Source organism: Lissotriton vulgaris, chromosome 8 (assembly GCF_964263255.1).
Source record: "Lissotriton vulgaris chromosome 8, aLisVul1.2, whole genome shotgun sequence".
Classification (NCBI taxonomy): Eukaryota; Metazoa; Chordata; class Amphibia; order Caudata; family Salamandridae; genus Lissotriton; species Lissotriton vulgaris.
This window is the reverse complement of record NC_141696.1, coordinates 1,359,417,948-1,359,436,588: the sequence shown is the minus strand read 5'-3', so window position 1 is coordinate 1,359,436,588 and position 18,641 is coordinate 1,359,417,948. Positions and strand designations below refer to the sequence as shown.

The 18,641-nt window shown below is 41.9% G+C and overlaps 1 protein-coding gene across 1 annotated transcript in view; it reads left to right on the top strand.

Moving 5' to 3' along the window:
- The window catches only part of CEP295 (centrosomal protein 295), a 582,564-nt gene that overhangs the window by 460,790 nt on the left and 103,133 nt on the right, over window positions 1-18,641 (top strand). The window contains exons 30-31 of the mRNA XM_086935313.1: window positions 9,540-10,231; window positions 14,274-14,450. Coding sequence (XP_086791439.1) covers window positions 9,540-10,231; window positions 14,274-14,450 — 869 coding nt within the window. The remainder of the gene's footprint in view (window positions 1-9,539; window positions 10,232-14,273; window positions 14,451-18,641) is intronic.

The following is an 18,641-nucleotide window of genomic DNA, read 5'->3' as shown; positions in this document are numbered from 1 at the left end:
CAAGCAGGGAGGAGTAGGGTTACAGTGTCTCTGCAGAGAGGCTCTGCGCCTCTGGTCCTGGGTTCAGGACCATCAGATTTTTCTAATGGCAAATCATCTGGCCGTAGTTCTGAACGTACGTGCAGACCGTCTCAGCCGGCAGTTCTCAGCCGACCACGAGTGGAGGCTTCACCCAGAGGTAGTTCGTCACGTCTTTCGGACGTGGGGACTCCTCAGGTGGACCTGTTTGCCACTAACGAATGCTCACTGCCCGTTATTCTGCAGCCTCCAGTATCCGATGCAGGGAGCGTATGGGGATCCGTTTCAGTTGAGTTGGGACTCACGACTCTTTTACGCATTTCCTCCCATACCCATGATTCCTCGGGTCACTGAGGAAGATTTGCCAAGACCGGGCCCAAGTCATATTGGTCACTCCGTATTGGCCAAGAAGGGTGTGGTACACAGATCTTCTCCACCTCTCCTTGTGCCCGCCGCTCCATCTCCCTCTCAGGGCAGATCTCCTCTCTCAAATGGAGGGGCAGGTTGTACACCCCCACCTCCAGACCTTACCCCTTCATGCCTCGAGATTGAACGGGGCAACCTGAATTCCTTTTCTCTCCCACATGATGTGGTGGATATCATTTTATCGGCCAGGCGTGATTCCACCAAATCTATTTATTCTTATAGATGGACTAAATTTGTTTCTTGGTGTGGAGAGAAGTCCATTGACCTTTTGAAGGCTAAATTGTCTGATATTCTTCAATTTGCACTCTCTTTGGCGCAGCAGGGTTTTGCTGTTGCTACGGTCAAGGGTTATCTTTCGGCTTTGTCGGCTTTTCTCTGTCTGCCGGATCAGCCATCCTTGTTTAAATCTCCTGTGGTCTAGAGATTTTTAAACGGTCTCATGAATAAATGTCCTCCTACTCCCTTTATTGTGCCTCAATGGGACTTGAACCGTGTGCTTACTTTTTTAATGGGTTCACCTTTTAACCTTTGCACAGGTGTCCCTTGAGACTGTTGTCTTTTAAAACGGTCTTCCTAATTGCGATTACCTCGGCAAGGAGGGTAAGTGAGCTTAGTTCAAAGCCTCCATTCTTGACCATTCATGCTGAACGAATGGTACTCAGGACCAGGGCTGCTTTTCTGCCTAAGGTGGTAACTCCTTTCCATCTGGGGCAGTCCATTACACTTCCTACCTTCTATCCTCCCCCTCACCCTTCGAGGGAGGAGGAGAGACTTCATCGCCTGGACCCTAAGAGGGCCGTGAGCTTTTACCTGGACAAAACTAGAGAGTTCAGAGTGGATGACCAGCTCTTCGTTGGTTTTGTAGGTGTCAGAAGAGGCAAGGCGGTGCACAAGCGCACACTGTCGAGATGGATTGTCTTGTGTATCAAGATTTGCTACTCTCTGGCGGGTAAGGAACCTCCTGAAGGTTTAAGAGCTCATTCCAGTAGAGCAAGGTCTGCTACATCTGCTTTGTCTAGGGGTGTACCTGTAGAGGACCTTTGTAGAGAAGCGACTTGGGCTTCCCTCCTCACTTTCGCGAAGCATTACTGCTTGGATTCCGAAGTGAGGAGGGACGGCCACTTTGCGCGTTCTGTCCTCCAGGATTTTCTGGTATGAGGGACTGCTTTAGGACTCTATTCACAAGGTGAGGAATCCACTGGCAGATGCATCCATCAGAAGAACAAGTTACTTCTGTGGATTCCTCACTGACCCACCCGCCTCCCCCTTGTCCACTCTTCTATACCTGATTTACTGTAATGTTAATATTTTAGTGTCAAAGGAAATGTTATTATAAGTGCTTTCCTGCATTGGCTACACACTGTGCGTGTTATTTTGTATATTTGGTACTTTGTACTTCGTGTGTATATCTACAGTTTTTTCCGTGTGCCTCGAAGGCACGGAAAAAAGGGCGAACTGATGTCATCACGCCGATGTGGGTCTATTATGGAGTCGGTGATGTCAGCGGAGCCGTGCGCGATGCCGTGCTTCTATGACGTCGTCAGCGCGAAGCTACAAAAGAATTTCCGAATGTTGCTGACGCAGGGGATATTCACAAGGTGAGTAATCCACAGGCAGAAATTGTATCCACCAGAAAAAGCGTTACTGAACGTACGTAACTTGTTCGTTTGGACCCAGCCATATGGAAATCAGTCTTGACCCTGCTCCAGTGGAAACAGTCAAGCCCAAATTACTTCCCTGAACCAGAAAGCCATTAATGAGAAGTTTCTCCTGTTTATTGGGAAGAAAGATATGAAATATCCTTTTGCCAGAGGGATCCAGTAATAAAATGTGAAGTTTGTTCCAGTAAGACTGCAATGTTGTGATTCTGGGCACTGGGGGGCAGTTGTATACCTATTTGCGATTCTCAAATAGCGATTTTTTGAGAATCGCTATTTGAGAATTGCAAAATGGTATGTCTATAATCGCAATTAAGGAATAATTTCCCATTCATTTCTATGGGCCAGGAGGCCCATAGGAAGGAATGGGAAGGTAATCTCATTTTGCGATTTGCAATTTGCTAATCGCAAATTGAGAATAATTTCAAGGGTGTCTTAAGGACACCCTGATGCACCCCTGAAATGTACATGTGTGCGCATATGGCGCACATACATACCATAAGGGCAAGTATGAGCGCCACATGGCACCTTTACAAATGCCAAATGCCAAAAAGTGCATTTGTATAGGAATTCGCAAATTACCACCAACTTCAAGTTGGTGGTAATTTGCGATTTCTTAGTGTAAATTTGCAAAACGTAATTGCTTCCTACATATCATTTAAGGAATGGCAATTTGCGATTCCTTAAATGCTTACGCAATATTAAGGAATCGCAAAATTTGCGATTCCTTAATATTGCGATGCATATTAGATGATACATTCCATTTTCTAATTTTTTTGTCGCAAACTCTGCTTTTTACCGAATTGCAGCGTTTGCGACAAAAAAATTGTTTGATACATATGCCCCATGGTCCTATAGCCTCTAAATAGTGAGGCTGCGCCTACACAACTCCCACCATTCAAAAAGTTCACCAGCATCTAGGAGGGAACTGGGGATGTGATTCCCAATATTTATGAAATACAACACCTGATCAAGCGTTAGAGTGCATGGAATTACTAGACTAGATGGTTATAGACCTTGAACAGTCCATTGCCAATGAGGATTGGTTGACCCTTTGGAACCATATCGATCAGGGAATGCAGAAGTGTCCTCTACAGTGATCCAGCACTGCTCCTACTAAGCCATAGCAAACTCTGCTTCTCTTCTTGGAAGCGAGAGCATGAAAAATGCTCTTGCTTCCATGAAGTAGAGCAGAATTGCTTTTGGGCAGAGGGAGCCCAAAAGGATGAAAGGAAGTGGGAATTAAAACAAAAATCAGAAGCTGGCAACTTGCCAGAGGCCCCGTCCCCTTTCACCTCTACTCTGCAAACGTGCCTCCTGGCGCGCTCTCGGGTGGGGGATGAAGTCCTGAGGTCGCCTTGCCTCATGTGAGCTCAGGAGTAAAGTGGACTTCATCCCCCAAGCAGCAGTGCGCCAGGAGGCACATTTGCAGAGTGGTGGAGAAAGGGGGCGTGGCCTGACCACCTTGCAGCAATCCAGCTGTGTCGGGCTTACTGGAGGTAACAGGAGGGCTAGTTGGCCCCCAGGGACCCTCAAGAGGCAAGGGGACTTCATCCCCCAAATAGTAGTGCGCCAAGAGAGGAGTTTGTAAAGTGGTGTAGAAAGGGACATGATCTGTGACCAACTTTCAGCATCCCACTGTGTGGGGCTTACTGGAGGTAACAAGTTATCCCCTAAGGACCCTAGGCAGCAAAAAGGACTACATCCCCCAACCAAGAGCACGCCAGGAGGCACGTTTGCAGAGTGGTGGAGAATGTGGGCTTGGCCTGCTATCAGAACTCCGCAATCCCATTGTGTGGGACTTACTGGAGGTAATAGGAGGGGCAGTGGGCCCCCAAGGACGACCATAGGGGCCAACTACCCCCTCTTGTTCCCTCCAGTAAACCCCATACAGTGGGATTGCTAGGAAGTCTAAGGAGGCAATGCCCCCTTTCACTACCATTCTGCAAACCTGCTTCCTTGCGCACTAATGGTTGGGGGATGAAGTCCATTTTACTCCTGTGGGACCTTGGGGGGCCAAGAAACCCTCCTATTACCTCCTGTAAGTCCTACGCAGCGGAATTCCTGAGCGCCGGTTGGAGGCCCAGCCCCCTTTCTCCACCACTCTGCAAACATAACTACGTTACTGTTTAACAACCATAGAAATTCACTGAAAAAACCAAAGGTGACAGGGACATTATAGTTTGGAATTAGCATTTAAAAAGCCTTAGAAATTCACTGTAAAAACCACAGGTTTCAGGGACGTTACAGTTCACAATTAGCATTTAAAAACCCTTTAGAAATTCACGGTAAAAACACAGGTTACAGGAACGTTATGGTTAGGCTGAGCTTTTACTTGTACAAAACCTCTGAAATTCAGCCGTTGTAGTTAGCTGAGCTAACTATAACTCACGCCCCCGCAATGCACTGCTCATGACGTCACATATTATATTACTCATGACATGGTTAGTGACATCTCAAATTACATCACTGATGACACCATCCACCTAATCTCTGATGCATCTACTCACACCCCAATATAACCTTTCATACACCTATTTCAAATTTCAGACTCCATTCTTGAAACCATTGATACACCAGTACCAGTACGTACATGCCCACTCACTGATTCATAGGTCTACACACACACACATCCACTCACTCACCCATACAGCATAACTATAACGTTCCTGTAATCTGTGGTTTTTCCTGTGAATTTCTAAGGTTTTTTAAATGCTGATGCCTAATTATAATGTCCCTGAAACCTGTGTTTTTTTTCTTCAGGGAATATATATATGAATATGAATATATATATATATATATACACTATAAGATGGCCGCTGCGAATATAATCTAGGCACCAAGAACCATTTTCTATGTTGATGAAAGCATAACATACTGTGGCTTTAAATGGCGTCACTACGTGCACACAAACTGACACTGACGAAGCTCTTTAGCGAAACGCGTCTGTTGGGGGTGAGGGGTTTGTAATAAAACAATTTGGAAAACGGATACCTGGGTGCTTGCCATCTTTCAGCCCGAATTGGTGTGCACAGGAATTGTATTACTCCTAATACAATTCCTGTGGTTATTTAAGCGTGTTTCAAATAAAGTGCTCTAGTGCTTCACCATTTAAAAACTCGTGACAACAGACTAAGAATTTTCACAGTCAATACTAACTTTGAACAAATCAAGGGATAATTCGCAAAAATATATATATATTGTATTAATTGACGTTGATGGACTTCCAACTGTTCTGCCCCTTCTACAATAGTGACTAAAGGGCCTCCAATAGACCTCGAAGGGATAAAAAAGGCACGGGGGATCAGTTATAGGCTACGGCAAATGGGAATGTATAGTACTAAAGGGAGTTACTATCATGCCCACTATGAAACCCACAGGGATGCTAGAGGGGGACTGCTTAAAATTGTCATGGAATGTTGTATCAAATCCAAACTCTCTAACCCCGAATGAGAGATGTTTATCAACACCCATCATATTGTCTTGCTCCAAGAAACCTGGGCTATTGAACCTGTATCTCGCCCAGACGTTTTTGCTTTTAGTGAAAGAGCAGTCCTGTCACCGACAGGGCAACCATCAGGAGGCCTCTTAGTATGGCTTAGACTGGACTTGTTCCCAATGACTAAAATGCTTCCAACTGAATATAAAGATCTACTTGCCCTACAAAGTACTATTAATACTCAGTCAGGCCCTAGACACATAACTCTAGTCAATATGTATATTAGCTCTGTATCCTCAAGTATGCAATTCACAATAGTAACTAAGCTGGATGATCTCTTGGGGCAGTCTGCCCAAATAAAACTCTTAGCGGGAGATACCAATACTTGCATCCTCGTATTGGCATGGTCTAGACATTTAGAAACTTCACCCCACCACGAGAATAAGAATATAATAAAAACATCCAAGGTGGGCATCCAGTTTGTCGAACTTATCATTGACCATGGTCTAAGACTAGCTAATGGCAATACGAAATCTGACTGTCTTCCTTGCTTTACATTTAAGAGAGGCCTTAGTAAATCACGAATTGACCACATATTAGTGAATAACGATCTCTGGTCACATTTACTCAATATGCAAGTGAACCCCAGACCAGACAGTGACCACCAGGCTCTAAGTGCATCGTTTTTAATGACCAAATTTGGGGATACAAAACTGGAGGCAGTCAGACCCACTCTGTTAATTACAACCTCAAATAACATTAGAAACATTAAGTGGGCAGAAATGGTGGCAGACGAAAACAAACTAATTTTTATTTATAATTAGTTTGTGTCTAAACTCTCTAAGATAGTCATATATAAAACTCATGACAAAGACTATATTCTCCTACACTGTGAACTCATGGACACACTGAGACCGTGTTTCATGAGGGAACAGAGGAGAGGCGTACCTCCAAAGAAAGTACCAAACTGGTACAATAAGGCTTGCCGGTTAAGCAAGTTGCACTTACTATGTGCAATCAAAAAGGGCTTGAGGTCAGATATAAAGTGCAGCAGGGAGTATACAAATCTCCTAGTCCAAGCTAAAAAAGATTGGGACGAGGATCAATTGCCAACGCTAGCCAAGGCCTTAGATAAGGGAGATCAAAAAAGAATCTGGAAACTAGTAGCAGTGAACCCCTCTATTTTCAACCCTCTAGACTTCCTGATAATGCTGAAATTAGGGTAACCCATTTTAGCAGACTATATGGATACCCTCAGAAGAACTTAACTGCAGAGAGCTCTCCTGTAGAAGAGGCTAGTGGTTCCCATTTACCAAAAGTGACCTCACCACCTCCCATGCCAGATGTTTATCCCCTCCACATTTACCCTATCAGAGACCCTTAAGGCAATCCTTCAGACTGAAAAGGGCAAGGCCCCAGGAATGGATGGCTTCCTGGGTGACCTTTACCTCTCTGAACCTGACATCTGGGCCCCCTATATGACCACTCTATCGAATCACATAATTAAAAAAAAAGATAAAATGATCCCTCTGTCATGGCAAGGCACTGCACTCAAACCGATCTATAAAAAAGGTGAGCCAAATATTCCCTTAAGTATAGGCCTAAAACCTTCTAGATAGTTCCCCCAAAAATGTCTGTAGACCGGTCTTGTATAGATTAAATGAATAGATGCAACATAGATAACATCCTGGAAGAGTCACAACAGGCTTCCGTACGAATGTTAGCACACTGGACCAGGCCCTCGATTCAAGGTGATAACCTGGAAATAGATCACCTTGTTGTGTGACCATCTTTACTTCGCTTTTATCGATTTAAGAGCGGCGTTTGACTTGGTCCCAAGAAACACACAATGGGAGGTGCTAGATGAGTATGGTATTTCCTCAGACCTTTTAAGATTACTTAAGCTCCTCCACAAAAATAAATATGCAAGGGTGAGATGGACCACAACTGGGGATTTGACAGAAAAAAATCCGATCTTGAAAGTGGTTAGACAGGAATGCGTCCTTCCCCCAACACTATTCAGCCTTTTCATTAACGGAGGAGTGAAGAGCCTGAAGGCATGTAAACATGATGCCCCTAGAATTGCGGGAATACCAACCCCAATACTAATATTTACAGATGACACCCTGCTAATCTCTTGAACCCCTATCGCCTCCAAACAGAACTGAATGCTTTGTTAACTTTTGTGGGGTAAGAGGGCTAGAATTAAACTCGGCCAAATCTAAAGTCATGATGATCAATCCCCACAAGGGGTGCAGAGGGATAGTGACTGTAGAGGGACTTCCCCATAGAGGTAGTCCATCACTTCGATTATCCCGAGGTAAGGTTAAGCGACACCCAAGCATGGACCCTCCTGATGAAAAAAAGTAAATCCATTCTCCATCAGAAAGCCTCTGCCATTGAAAGGCTCTACAGGGTTTCATCTGGAGGACCCTTTTCCCCGGTTTTAACCTTAAATAAAGCCTCATCCGTAGCATCAACACTATATGGTGCCGAGATTTGGGGTTAACGTTCACGACGAAAAGCTAACAAAAATTGAAAACAGATTTATTAAAACCCTTGTTATACTGGGTCAGACTATGGTCCACGCATGAATTGACATCTTACAAAGAGTGTGTTAAAGAACTTATGGCTCTGGATAGAAACTTGAAAACACCTTGTTTGAAACATATCAAAGAAACAACACTTAAAATAGGCATGCATGAGCTATGTTCAACTCCGGATACAATATTAAAAGCTGATGCTCTGAGAGTAAAACAATCATACTGGGAGGTAGTCTTAACTCAAACGTCGGCAGAGCATCAAACCAATACCATCACTGGCAAGTTCCTGAACCACAAGTGCATACCATTGCTCGAACCATTTATGAACCGGATGCACCCACACCAATCAAAATGTTTATATGTCCAATACAGGTGTGGGGTTCTGCCCCTGAGATCCCACACTTCCCAACAGACTAACGCTTCTCCCAAGATTAACTCCTGTCCATACTACCTAAATGTAGAAGAAACAGAGACCCACGTTCTTTTATTTTGATCCCTATATAGGAATTCCCATAAAAAATGGGTGCTGGCCACTTGCAAACTCATGGGTGCGAGACATTACTGGGAAGCGGAGAGACTATTTAAGATTGACACCAGAGAACTCCTAGCTCTTGCAGTCTCACAATACCTGCATATTGGCTTGGGTATTAAGAGGGAAGGCTATGCTCAGTCTTGAAGCTTGACAGATAATTCATAAGTTGCCTGGGCAGGATGTCCTGCCCTTACACTGGTATTGTTTGAATTTTTTTTATTGATTTCACCCTTTTCTACTACCTATTTAAAAAAAATGGTTATGGAAAAATGTATAAAATATATACACTCTGCATGCCTTTTTTTCTTCTTCTCTGTCTAACTCTTCGATGATTGCCTAATTGCACACTTCCCTTGCTGTAAATATATGAACTTCTCTTCCTGTTGTATCCTTAGGCTTTCAACCCAGTAGCCCAGATGATGACTTTTTCTCTCTTTGTATTGTTGATATATTGTTTTTTAATTTGCTTTTATAGTGTGATATTCGAGCCATGATCTTTTTACCTCCTTTACTGTAAAATTTTACAATGATCTCAATGAATCACCTATGTTATATTGATTGAATGTGTTTTATGGGCTGTACCCGAAATAAACAGTTTAATAAAAATATATATTAATTGTATTTATATATTGCGCTTACTACCCCTGATGAGGCGTTGAAGCCCTTTTCTGGGAGTACCACGCTATTCTGGAACCCAAAAAGGATTAGTGTTGTATTAGTATAGCGTAATGTAATTTGAGTAGTGGGCAATCAAGTTTGTTAGTTGGATTGAATAGGATAATGGAGGGATAAAAAGGGAATAGTCTAGAAAGTGTTATTTGGGTGTATATAGTTTTCAAGATTGTTTGTCAAATAAGCATTTTGGATTATGTAAAACCTGCTGCGTTGTTCTGATTCATTTCTAAACGTTCTTTTAACCCAAGAAGCAGATTCATCAAAATCCTTCTACCAGCTATATACAGAAATGACCTATGGTGAACAGAGTCTGACTGTTGCTGAATTGGCTCCTTTAACTATCCTCTCGGAAAATGTAACTGATCCTGCACTTGATGAATATTGTGGTCTATCCAGTGAACAGAAGTGTCATCAATTGCAAGATGAAGTGTCACATACCAGTCAGCCTTTGGAAACTCTACGAAGTCAAAGTGCATGTTCGGTTCAGGAGTATGCCTCATTTTATGATTTGGACGTGTCCCAAAATACAGCTGAAAATAACCTATTAATAGACAATTTGATATTGGACTGCACAGGAATGAAAAGGGGAGACTCCAGCTGCTTTGAAAAATTAGCTGATGTAAATGTTAATGCAGTCGGACAAGTAGAACATTTGATGACTGCTCTAAATTCTGGAACCACCATTGCTAAAGAAGAAATACATAAGTATGTTGATGTTGCTTTTTCTGACGATCACTCTGTTACTATATCTGCCCAAGATTTAACCCCAAAGTCTCAGTTATTAAAACCTATCAAGTCCTTAAGTGCAACATCTGACAGGACTAATGAGCATGAATTTGTTCAGATTACATCCTCTGGGAGCTCTCAAGTCCTGAATGGCACCACAACTCATGCAAAAATGTCTGCAGCCACTCTGTTACAAACCAACATTCCTACATGGGTGAGTGTATCTATATCAACATTTTATATTGAGGTTGATAATTTATGTTTATATTCACAGTAAAAATCAGTACGTCGTTTTCATGTTACTTCATTACAAGGTTATAGTATTACATTTCATAACCTACCTCCATCCAACACTGTAGAAATAGCCTTATCATAGCTCGTTCAAGACAATGTCTTAACTACATTGTGTTAAATTTGTGTGGACTTTTCTTGCACCCCACATTGGTTAACCTGTTAAGACAAAAAATCGATACATACCCATTTTCTTGTAACTTCTAGTGTAGTGCTGAGATTTATTTGAATTTTTCTTTTAATGCAAGTGTGTTCCTGGAAACCACCACATAACGTTCAGAACACCTTACCTTGTCAGCAGGGTATCCAATCTATGTATGAGCTCATTGACTCTCCCTTATGCGAATGTACAGCTATGACTTTTCTTGTTATCATCACCTCTCTTATTATTCTCCTTTTGTAAAGATAATTCCATTCTCTTGAAAACAATATCCATTCTTTAAGGGAGTTCTTTTGTTCAATCTATACAATGTAATTTTGTGGACCTTAGAGGTTATTGGAACCTCATACAGGAAAAAATACTTTATATCAAAGTCGCGTATATTGGTTTCCTTGATTGTGAAAAGACCATCTACCCACTTTGGCTGATGTACTTTTGATAAGTCATCAGAGAACAATGTTCCCCTAGGATTCATTTAAGTGTTAATTACAAATATTACAATAGTACAGATGGCCAAATCAAATTGTACAATAAATCCAATCACCATAAATTCATCTGTGATTCAACTCCTGATTTATATGTTGTAGAATTGTGTTATGACCTTCTGTGTTGTTTGCCCAAAATAGATCTTCGAACAGGGGTCACCATATTGCATATATTGCATTGTGTGAATTACAGTTAGTGCAAGAACTCAATTCTGAGCCAACTTTCCCATGTTCAGAGAAATTTGTTTCAAGGCAGTATTTACACACTGAGCAGTTCCCGCATTTAAAATTTCCTCTGACCAGAATTAGGCCCCACTGTAATTGTAATGTGGTGGTGGGATGGGCGGTAGGGCAGCCCTCACCAGCCTATCCCTAATATTCGGACCCCTTTTGAACAAATTAATTGGTAGATCTTCATGTCTGAGGGTATCTTTAACCAGCTGTCAATGTTTATGGGCAGTATTACTTATGGCATTGCTGTCAGTGGGAATTGTACTCATTGTGCATCCTTCAGGACCTGAACGATTTTTAGGTGTCAATAGCTATTATCTGTGCCACGCCCTTTTCCTTGCTTGTCTCAAGAGTCTATTTGGGTACCCTCTCTCAGATAAAAGTATAATTAGTGTGTTCAACTCCATAAAGTCATCTTCTGTTTTTAAAACAATTCGTCCGTATCCTCAAAAATTGGCCATAAGAGAGGTTGTTCCAAAAGGCTCTGACGTGGTGACTCATGAGAAAGAAGTTATTTTCAGTGGATTTTCTAAACAATGTTAAACAGGTCCTTACAGTGACTAGCACCCAAAAGCTATCTTTCAGTGTGCTAGACCTAGCTGTCCTATGTAGAAATCTAGTGTACAGATTAAAAATCCTAATACTGTACCCAGAGAATGGGACTGGCTAGAAAAATAATTATAACTCATTTTAATTGTTATTAAAATCCAAATCAATGTTAGTCGATTTAAGATAAATATTAGGAATATGCATTGCATGCCATTACAACGAGGTTGTTAGAACGACTGTATTGTTATATCTCGTACCTTTATAACGTAAGTCATTACAACGACTTGCTGTTGGGGGCACTGTATGTGGAATAGTATAATTTACTATTCCAACTCCAGTCTGTGCAACAGTAGGGAAGGCGTTGTATTTTAAATCCAACACCTTGTGCCCCCTACAGCAGTTTGTTGTTACGACTTGCGTAGTAAAAGTATGCGATGTAACAAAGCAGTTGTTGTCACGATCGCGTTGTAATACCATGCGATGTATCGCTTGCGATGTAAAGGATGTCTCCCAAATATTAAGGGAAAGTAGCATTCAGAAAGTTACCTTTTCCCTACCTGAAGTTCTCGAAGGCTAAATTTGCATTTGCTCTTCCACTTCTGCAACACGTGTCAGGAGCTGCTATTTATTCCAGGTTGGCTTGAATGGTATGTTACCAATCCTGAGGAGTAATACTGTGCCTGGAATAGTCAAAAGCTTCTGCATTTTTCAGCAGTGTAGATATAACTAACTGATCATATGCTCAAAGACTTTACTGTCAAAATGGGCGAATGCTTTGTCGTTTTTCAAGCTCAGCGTGGATGCCACTGTCTTCTCTCCATGCTCAAAAAGTCTGCTAGAAAAAAACGACATTTGAGGTGAGCAGATTTAGAGTGTCTATAGTGTTAGAAAGTGCTCCATATAAAGGGGCTGTTTTCCAATGAAAACATGAACACCATCCAGGGTTCGCTACTTCTGCTTTGCCTAATGTGCAGTATGTCAACCTGCAGTTGCTTCAAGCTGCAAAATGATTCTTAAAGGTAACTAATTTTTTGTACTCTAGGCACCTAATTAATTTCCTCCCTAATGTGAGTGTGATAGTCTATCATTCTTATTTCTGTCTTCCACAATGGGGTTACCGATAGAGCGATCCAACCAAATAGTTATCACATGACTGAGATGCCTTCACTTTAATAGACCTTACAGCAGCAGTTATGGCTGGAGCAATTCTTGCATGCATCTGCATCCTGCTTATTGTTGTACCTGACCATGGTACCCCAGCAGGGGTATTTGAGACCTCGGTAGTTCTCATTTGCCTAGATAGTTCCCATCTGAATGGATTTGATGGTGAATTTTATGGCTGATTATTTCTCAGCTGCCTCAACATCTTACATCTGGGGATACACAATTATGTGGCAGGGGAATCTTCTGTCTAGGTGAACTGGTGTGTGCACTCGGAGATCAAATTTCAACATGTTATCACTGTTGCATGAATCACGGTAATGGTGCTCCTTATAGTTGTAGCCACCAAGATAATTCACAAATGAATAAAAATAATCCAACCGCATACAGATAATCCCTTTTCTTGGCTATTACTCATTTCACAAGTGCTATCCAATAATATCGGCTGCATAGAACGGAGGATTCTTACTGGAATATATCTTGTTCGACTGGACACTCATGTACATCAACACTGTATAGACGACTATTGCATTGCTTTTGTTATCACTAATATAAGTAGATAACAACATTACAGACACAACATAATTAAATGATCCAACAAATATGCCTAACACAGACACACCATGTACCCAGCATCACCATGCAAAGATTATCCCCAACACCTGGACAACAGGCGTTCTTCCAACCAAAGAAATCCATTAGCAAATGGTGAAGCCCTCCAGCCACCCCTCCCATACTAAAATCACACTCAATTTGTTAGCAAATGTGAAATTGCCACTTAACTATCGATCTAGAAGTTGAACTCAATGTGTAGCATTCAGATCCAGTAACAACACAGTCTTAGCGATGTAACAGAAGATAATGTTCCAAGATAGGACTCCAATGCTGGTTAATGAGAAAACCCGTAGCCATGCAGAAACACACATCAGACAACTCGCAGCACTCCAATGTTACACTAATGGCAGATTTGCATTACACAAATTATGTTGCTAATATATCAAACTTAGCCTAATGAAATAGTAGTTTTCAATTAAGATTTACCTTCACTGTGTCTGATAAATCTAAGCTTTGAATAGAACAGGTGGTTGGCAGCTCTTAATTCCCGGTGAACCTCTGCCACAAGGCTTTTTTTCCCTTAAAAGTGTTTCAAGATTTGTTGTTTTTAAATTTGTAAATCTTTATGCTTATTTAAATATTACATTTGTGTTGAGGCATCCATCTGGACTCATGTTGAGGATCTCATCCATAACAAAGATAACCAGGTTTTAGATTTACTTTTGTGACTAACAAAACCATAGTTCATATACTTTTGCTTACATAGATGCGGTTTTATGCAGATATATTTTTTAAACAGTTTTCTTTTACGAATTATTTCCTAGGACATTGGGCCAGGTCGTGGCATTATGGAAGAGCCTGATTTGACACTGATAAGCTTGAACGACAGCTGTGTCACTGTGCCTGACTTGGAAGTAGTACATCAAGCAGAGAATCATGATTGTAAAATCAATAATCTGCCAAATTTAAATGATGGCTCTAAATTGGAAGGTTGTGGCTTGGTAAATATAAATCACTTTCTATATTTCTGTTTGTTCACCTGTTGACCATTAGGACTGACCTCTGGATTAATTTGTGCTTCATAATTCACTTGTTCATTTGCCACTTTTTGTACGTAGGATCTTTTAATTATGGGGCTCCACAAGTAGGACTTTTTCATTGGCCCGCTGTTACAGCATGCACAGTAGTAACTGGGTGCAGCTCTACACTTACTGCTGGGTACAATGCATAATCATTGCCAATTACATTTCACCAGTTTTGCTTCCCAGGTGTACCACTGGTGTGTTTTCTTTAGTTGTTTCCCTCTTCAATATGGTCAGCACTAACTGGTGATTAGTCCCTGCATATAATCTGGGCTAATTTATTCCAAATAATGTTACTATTTCTAATTTGTCTCATTCGATTTTGTTTGTTTATGTTTTACTTCTGTCATCATCGTTTTAGGACAAAGGCCCAAGAAACCCAGCCTATAGTGAGTTTACATGGGTCTTCCTGACTAGTGGTTTTTTCGAAGTTTATATTTTCTCCTAGTGTCTTTACTTTAGAGTATGAAAGGTTGCTCTCCGTTCTCCCTACTGTTTACCTATTATTATTATTTTGAATTTATAAAGCACGACTATCAACCAGCGGGCATCTCATTCATAGACAGATCAGTGAATTGTCATGCTACTATTTATTTAGGATTCTCTTCAATTGCTATTTATTTGTTCTTTTTACCACACATTTTCTGTTCATGCCTACTCTGGACATCTCAATGTGAAGTTTTCAAATGCCAGCTTTGTTTTTGTTTGTTGGCTTTAGAACTCTGTGAAGTTTTTTCCTGATAATCTACATTAAAGTTTCTATGATCCCCCTTCAAACATGAATAAATTAGCTATTTTCTAATTGCTGTATTTAACTTGACTATAAATCCCTTGTATATGGTGTAAGAAATACACACATGGCCTGGATGCTAAATGTCACCTGTGTACTGCCATCAACTAGTGTGACAAAGCAAACTTGACGTCAGGCCTTCCAGTGGTACCCTGACTGCTGCAGTGTGACCTGTTAAAATAACCTCTTCTGACAGATAAAAACCTCCCATTTAAATATTAGTAAGTCAACCCTGTATAGTCCTTGTAGCCCACTAGGTGGAGTGTTTGGTATTTAAAAGTGGGACATGTAGAAAATTAATATTACAGTGTCTCTACAACGACAAAGCCCTACAACCTATTTTCACTGTGGTATGCCTAGGTGTCCTATGTAGAAACCCAGAGTGCAGATCAAAATTCGAATATTTCTCAGGAATTGGACAAGCTAGAAAAATAATAACATCACTATTTTTAATAATTAATAAAATCCAGTTTAATGGGAGTCAAATTTGAATACATTTTAAGGAAAAGTAACTATTAGAAAGTTACCCTTTGTCTGTCTGAACTATAGGAAAGCTAGTGAGCATAAGACTCTGCAACCTCTCAGCCTGTGTTAATCCTTGAAAATGTGTGACAAAGGTATGAAATGTCCCCAGGAGCAGTTCAATAGGCTGACCTGAATAGGCATATAGGACTCCTCTGAATTTGCTGAATAATGGTAGTTGAGGCTATGGGCATCCTGGTTGGCATTAGTGTCAAATCCTGTTTAATGGACAACATGTAACACTTGGGTCACTGTTGAAATTGAGAGAAAAAGATGCCAATACAATTCTTGTGGCTCCCCTGTCTGGTTATTGAAGAATCCTGCTTTTGTCCTATCATACTTTGTTCTGTGGGTTTGTTGTGGGTAAAGGGCTGGCCTCAACCTGGATTGTAGTGTTAAATGTGGGCAGACACTAGGATTTCCTCAGTCCACTACACAAACCCAGCCCTCATAGCCTGAGTTTAGTGTGGCTGAAGACTGCCACCATCTTGAAAATACCCTGAAACATGCTATTTTGGGCCTGTTTGCAGTAAGGCAAACTTCAACTACTGCCAAAGTATGTAAGCAGGGCCAGGGAACCTTAACCCATTGGTTATGAATGGCCTAGGAGTCACCCTCACCTACTAGCTAGTGCCAGGCATAAATGTAGCATCCCCAGGCACCTTCTTCAGAACAGTGTCTGGACTGGCAGAAGATCAGATGAAGCCTGGACCTGCTGTCTGGAACTTTATAGGAGCCCTGAAGGTCTGGACCTGCTCCCTCTTATACCCTGGACAAAGAAGTGCACTCCAGGTTTCAGTCGGCTGATATCCTGTATGTCTTACAGGGAGACGACAATCCAGGTTTCAGTCGGCTGATATCCTGTATGGCTTACAGGGAGACGACAAGCTGAAAGATGCCTTTTCCTGGAAGTTCCAAGCTGACCAGTGTGAACTGGACCTGGACAGGATCCTTCTGTCAGTCTCTACCTGACACCCAGTGAGGCTCCCCTGAAGGTCCTGGGGGGGGCTTTAGGTGTGTACTCCTATGGTGGAATGGAACTTAAAAGACTAATTGAGAAGGTAAATATTTGACCGGTCCAAACCTGACTGTTGTTTCTGACCCGCAAACCATTGCGGTCTGCTTCAAATATCGCCTAACACCCTGTCAGTTGTGACAATGGATTTCCTTTGGCACCTATAGCTTTTTTGCGCTATTACTACTTAAAGTGTTTTTTTAAAAAACTTGTTCCCATTAATGGAGCTTTTCTCATTTTATTGTGTTTCTTTATGAAATTTTAATCTAGTTTTCCAATTCGGCTTGGGGGTTTTATTGTTTTGCATTTTGACTTGATTTCTGTTTTGGTACTACATTACCCACCCCAAATAATCAACATTTTTATCCCCCATTCTTGTTTTTTAATTTGGCTATACATTGAGGTCTGGCTCTAAATGTCATGCCATCAACATGTAATGTAGCTTCATGCAAGCTTTTCTTGGTACGGTCATCCTTAGTTAGATGAGAAGGTTATTATGACACAGAAATTGCAAGTAAACCTAGTCCAGGTCTGCCGATGCTGAAGCATACCCGATTTTTAAAAACTTTTCCTAAACTCCCTGCTGGTGGGTCATGAGCACCAGTCTAATAACCGTGCCTTTCGCTGCCATGCATATCTTACGGACTACCATTCAGGTGCTATGACCTTACGAGCAAGTGACCAATTATAGATCATTCCTTCCTCCAAGAAGCTCTAAAATAGCTTTAGCTTTAGCTAGTGGATAGTTGTTTCTGATAGAGACTTCTGACTGCAGATTCCTCACCTTTTGAATATTCCTTGAGGCATCAGACTGAGTCCAGAAAATCGTAAGCAGTACCCTGCATGCCGACAGGTGACTCAGACATCTTTCTGCACGTGCACAGGCCTATATAGGCACCACCCATGTACGCTGACATCCATCCATTCCTTTCTTTCTGTGCCAACAAACGTGGTTCCGGAGCATCTCCTGGTCTCTTCAGACTGTTCGAAGTTTTTGAAACATTTTTTTCCAAAAATGTTTTTACCAGTGTGGAGGGGACATTGCCCTAGCAAAGTCGTTGGAGTATAAGCCTTGTGGGGAATGACGCTAACAAATGTCTATGTCTGACCTCCACTTAGTTTGCCTGTGGTGTTTTGGGTCTGAACATGACCCCAATACCTGGAGCAACTGCGCCTTGATGCACCAGAAAGCTATCCAGAAGCGCAAGCTGAAGCTCTTCGACGCCGAACATCGAAAGACCTACATCGGTCAAAGTCACGGTAGAGATCACAGTCCCGCTTCTGAAGCTGTGCCTGTAACAGGTTTTAGTCAAGGTTCAAGTTTCTGAGAAAGTCCAAGAAAAAGCAAAAAAAAAGACCAAGTGGGAACTGGCTCTGTTCCACCTCTCTCAATCTCCTGAGAGGGCTCATGGGCATCATCGAGCCTCCCGGTCCTGCTTTCGAAGTTGTTCTGCAGAGTCCGTTCCAAATCCTATCCCACGCCAGCCCGAATTCCGCTGACCTGGGCAACTCAACATTAAGTCCACGAATTTAAGAATGTGATGTTTTGCAATTTGGTCTCGACACCGGCTCCTCATGGCGCAGCTGCAGTTAAAAAGAAGCCTCCTATCTTGACCTCCCTCTTTGCCAGCTGGGCCATGTGGTTCCACTCCCAGACCCATACTGTCTTCAGTACTGAACCCGCATCCCATGCCAGAACGCAATCCACCGTTGACGGCCACCCTTGATGCTGTCTGATTTGAAAGCAACAACACTTATTCCTCAACACACAGCAGTCTGTCTG